Source organism: Pundamilia nyererei, unplaced genomic scaffold, assembly GCF_000239375.1.
Source record: "Pundamilia nyererei isolate P.nyererei 1_Seehausen unplaced genomic scaffold, PunNye1.0 scaffold00662, whole genome shotgun sequence".
NCBI lineage: Eukaryota > Metazoa > Chordata > Actinopteri > Cichliformes > Cichlidae > Pundamilia > Pundamilia nyererei.
Window position 1 is genome coordinate 1,860 of NW_005188063.1, and position 4,895 is coordinate 6,754.

Here is a 4,895-nt window from a genome sequence, read left to right on the forward strand (position 1 = left end):
ACAGCGGTCGATGTAATCTTGGAGAGCGTCTAAACTCTCCCCGTTGTCCTCCAGGGTGTTAGAGGTGATAAAACAGATGTTGTTAGTTATATGACAATTGATTAGTATATTTGGTAATACTGAAGCTTGAAAAACTTTTGTTAAACTCTATGCTACCATTTGCTTTTTTTCCGCCAATTCTCCGGCGTCTGACGTCACCTACAACATGGGTCGCTTACCTTACTCGTCACTTACCGTCGCTTACCTTGATGCACTCTCAATCATCCAGGGAAGGAAATCCCAAAAGTTGATTCTGTTCATCTGGACGTTTGGAGAAACGTTTCATCATCATCAGGTGACGTCTTCAGTCTCAGCTGACTGCAGGTTTCCAACCTTATAAACAGGACATTTGCATAATGACAAAAACTAGCACCACTGACTAAGAATGGCCTGTGAGGTCAGTTTATCAAGATTAAAATGCAAACTGCGATGACCATTGATCAACAACCACTGATCAATCACCAATGATCCTATAACTGAAGGTTTTTGGCTTCGATCCTCATCCTGTTGGTAGGCAGCTCTGAACACCACATCCAGAACACCTTGGATTTTGTTGAGAAGGTGAGAGATGTCGTTATGGAGGCAGATGAAACCATGGTTTTGTACGATGTTACATCTCTCTTCACTTGCGTTCCAGTCATGGAAGCATTAGAGGTGGCTTGGGACTTTCGTGGATAAAATCCTATCCCTCAGGAACTTTTGTCTTACGTTGGGTTAGGCCTCATCCTCTCTGGTCCCTCTGCTATGGGGGGTACCGCAGGGATCTATTCTTGGGCCATTATTGTTTTCATTGTATCTCCTGCACTGGGTACGATCTTCAGAAACACAATTGCATTTCTTCTATATGCTGATGATTGCCAGCTTTCAGTCACTCTCATAGCTCCTCCATAGGACATGCTTGATCGTCTTAGTGATGATAAATCAGGGATCACTCAAAATCTTTTAAATTTTAATGAACATAAAACAGAAGCAATTTTATTTGGTCCCAGTCGTTCCTCTGGTACCCCAGATGTTGACTTTGCTGCTCTGACCCTCACCTGAAGAGCTCAGTTACGGATCAGAATCTAAGGTTTGACTCTCATCATCCACTAGTGCCAAGTTTGGCCCTTCTGGTACAGAGCGCGAGTGTTGTGTGATCTGTTCAGTTTAGTGTTAAGGTGATGGATAAGATGTTGCACAAATGGAAGAACGCAGTCTTACATATTTGTTTAATATGTGCGTTGAAGGACATGTCCTGGTCAAAAATGACTCCAAGGTTCCTCACAGTGTTACTGGAGGCCAAGGTAATGCCATCCAGAGTAAGAATCTGCTTAGATACCATATTTCTAAGCTTTTCAGGGCCGAGTACAATAACCTCAGTTTGATCTGAATTAAGAAGCAGAAAGTTAGCAGCCATCCAGGTCTTTATGTCTTTAAGACATTCCTGCAGTTTAACTCATTGGTGTGTGTTATCTGGCTTCATGGACAGATAGAGCTGGGTGTCATCTGCATAGCAGTGTAAATGTATGCTATGTCTTCTAATGATGCTGCCTAAGGGAAGCATGTATAATGTAAACAGAACTGGTCCTAGCACTGAACCCTGTGGAACTCCATAATTAACCTCAGTGTGTGAAGAGGACTCTCCATTTACATGCACAAACTGGAGTCTGTTAGTTAAAACTGTCAAATTTCTGAGTGAGTTTTTACTAAAAATGAGAAGACTGGGAAAACCTAAAAAAAAAAAAAAAAAAAAAAAAAAGAAAGAAACCCTAAAGACGCCCTGAGTGAGTCTGAGAGGACTTACTAGCGGCATTGGTCAGATTAGGCAAAGCTGAAGGAGCTTTTATGAGCCAACTTAAGAATGGATGTATCAATCACTGACAAGCAAAAAAAACAAAAAACAAAACTTAATAAAATAGAATAAAATTAAAAATTGTTTCACCTCCAAGTACTGTCATCAACTTATCAGGTTCCTGACAAATCGCTGACGATTTGTCGTGTCGCTGAGCCTTCCACAAGAAAGCGACTCAACTGAGTCTGACTGAAGTTTCTGATACAGTAAATCACCTATAAATGAATACACCTCAATATGAGCAATACACACACATTCTTACCTTTTATAGGATTTCCACATTTTCATGTTTGTGCATGTTTGCTCAGCGCAATTAAAAGTTGTCAATATAAAAAAACAACAACAACCAATCTTTGCTTCACTTGAACAAGCTCCACCTCCAGCAGGTGCTTTCTCAGTTTATTGATTAGCTACTTGTTTACCTCCACAGATTTGACCCACCTGGCAGGTGAGAGCAGGCTTACTGGAATGTCTATGTCCTCATAACAGGGTCTCTGCCCCTGAAGTAATGAACTGACAGGAAGTGATGTCACTTTAAAGTTTTTATTGTTTTTATCATACACGTCCTCGTTTATACAGGAATTCACATATTAACAGATCATGTGATCAATGAGGCGCTCAGCTGACAGCCATTAAAAAATACCCCCAAAAAACAAAAGACATCAAGCTGAAGACCTGACCGCGCCATGTTTTAAATAATTCTCAGCATTCAAAAGTAAAACACAGAAAGTGACATCACACAGCACGCCACCAATCAGTTCTAAGCAAAATGTTAAACTAAAATAAAAAGCGATCGATCGCTGATATGTGCTCTGATATGTCTTCACTGATCAGTCTTCAGCTGAAGCTCAACCCCTACCAGACACTTTACTGACCATCCATCCATCAATCTGCTACCATGGAGATGGCTGCTTTATGCTCTTAGCCAATCAGAAATGAAGGTGGTGATGTGTTTGAAGTCAGGAGGCAGGGCGTCACTGGACCGAATTCGAGTTTCCTGTTCCTGTCCCACACTGATTGGTGGAGAGACATGTGGAGGGTCAAAGGTGAAAAATCCCTGAAAGCAACTTAGCATCAAGCAGGCAGCTTATTGGTTCAAGGATGTGGTTTTATATAGAAAGGGGCGGGACACAATTGAGAGCCAATCAGTGTCTCTCTAAGGGCAGGGGCGGCGCAGAGTCAAACATCACAGGTGCTGCCAGTCGATAGCAACCAGCGCCTGATTGGCCTCCTGGGCGTGACCTATGACCTCAGCGATGCCGTGCTGGCGCCACAGGCGCTCGATCTTCCTGTAACGCTCGGCACACAGGTGGAGAGGATTCCCACGCCTGTAACAAACAAATAAACAGGTAGAGGGTGTGGTCAGGGGTGGGGCCAAACAAACTGGTAGAGGGGGTGGGGCTGAACAACCAAACGTACATACTTGAGGCCCTGGTCAGTTTCTCCATAGTCATCCAGGTATGGGGGCGGGTAGAAGCAGCCCTTTGTTTTACCTGCTACAAACAACACCTGACTCTCTCTGACCCTGCTCACACACAGACACACACAGGTTAGCAGGGCATGGCCGAGTGACATGCGTCAGTTCACTTGTGCAGGCGTTACCTGAGGAATAGGCCGAGGCCAGCTCCGCAGGTGAAGGTGTGTGCGGTGCAGGCGCCCACGTCCTCGCCGTCCACCTCCGTCTGACAGCAGTAACTCTGAGAGCACAGCATGCAGCCGCACACCAGGCACAGCGTGGGAGCGCGAGACTTATCCCCGCCTGAGCGCGGACACCTGCACATGTAACACTCAGGTGAGTTCAGATGGGCCGGCAGAGTTTCAGGTCACCTCACAAAAGAACTTCACAGCATTGATCCTTTTTAAATCGATCACTCTGATCTCACTGTGTGTTCACTGACGTGAAGCTGGACGCCTGATTGATGAGCACGCTGTAATCTTCCGGCAACTCAATGAGTCGATTTGACTCTCTGGGGAACCTGATGATGGCTCCGCCCCCCTGCAGGGTCTGTCTCACACCTGGATGACAACACCAACTGAACACACACACAGGAGTGTCAGGTAATGCTTTTCCAGGTACTTTGGAGTATGAGATGCGTCATTCAGGTGTTACCTGTGTATGAGCGGCTTCAGCAGTGTTTGCTGGTTGTGGTGAAGTAGCAGCAGGTTGGAGGGCAGACTGAGGTAGCTGCACAGTGCCTCCCACTGACCAGGACCTGCAACTACAACAAACACACACACTTCTGTGAACACACAGTGTAACAGAATCGTTACAGGAACTTTGCTCGGTGTTCGTCTTACTCATCAGCTCAGCGGGAGGCGCTGTGGAGTTCAGGTAGTGGAAGAAGAGGGCGGCGGCTCGGAGGAACGGCAGGACACCAGCTTTAAGACAACGATACAGCTGCCACCCAGAGGACACCTCAGGTAACACACTGATGATGAAATGAAGTCCTCTTTACTGATTTTGAATGTACTAACAGGGTAAATATGTCTCACAATCCAAACTCACCTGCCCAGGTGTTTCCTCAGTGTGCTGTACAGCTGACAGGTGAGCTCCTCCTCCTCTGATCCACTGTTGTCCTGATCCATACATACCTCCTCTGCACACACAGGTAATACACACAGGTGAGACAGAAGCATCGGGTTCACAAAACTCAAGAGACTGTGTGTGAGTGAGAGAGAGCGACACCTGTGGTGGAGGTGAGCAGGATCTGAACCAGGTGAGCCACAGTGACCAAGTGAAGGAGGTGGAGGTGGCTCGAGTCCACCACACCGCATCCTGATTGGTCCAAACAGTGAACGGAGGAGTATGCCAGCACAGAGTAAACCTGCAGATGCCGAGAAATCAGAGTCACCTGCACCCACCCGACGAAAACGGAGCTTTAAGTGGTCCACGATGGACAGGTGTATAAACTCACCAGCAGGTGAAACATGTCGATCTCGAGGATACTCGGAGTATTTTCTACCTGAGTGTCTGGAACCAGAGCTAAACAAACAAACACACACAATTATATTTATTTTTATATTT

General features: G+C 45.8%; 1 protein-coding gene across 1 annotated transcript in view; it reads right to left on the reverse strand.

Annotated features, from left to right (window-relative positions):
- Positions 1-2,399: 2,399 nt before the first annotated feature.
- ubr2 (ubiquitin protein ligase E3 component n-recognin 2) overlaps positions 2,400-4,895 on the reverse strand; it is a 27,723-nt gene continuing 25,227 nt past the window's right edge. Inside the window, exons 34-42 of the mRNA XM_005754794.2 lie at positions 4,786-4,853; positions 4,557-4,695; positions 4,377-4,467; positions 4,169-4,299; positions 3,981-4,089; positions 3,769-3,903; positions 3,473-3,643; positions 3,294-3,395; positions 2,400-3,198 (exon numbers count right to left, since the gene is read on the reverse strand). Of these exons, the coding sequence (XP_005754851.2) occupies positions 3,057-3,198; positions 3,294-3,395; positions 3,473-3,643; positions 3,769-3,903; positions 3,981-4,089; positions 4,169-4,299; positions 4,377-4,467; positions 4,557-4,695; positions 4,786-4,853 (1,088 nt within the window). The 3' untranslated portion in view covers positions 2,400-3,056. The remainder of the gene's footprint in view (positions 3,199-3,293; positions 3,396-3,472; positions 3,644-3,768; positions 3,904-3,980; positions 4,090-4,168; positions 4,300-4,376; positions 4,468-4,556; positions 4,696-4,785; positions 4,854-4,895) is intronic.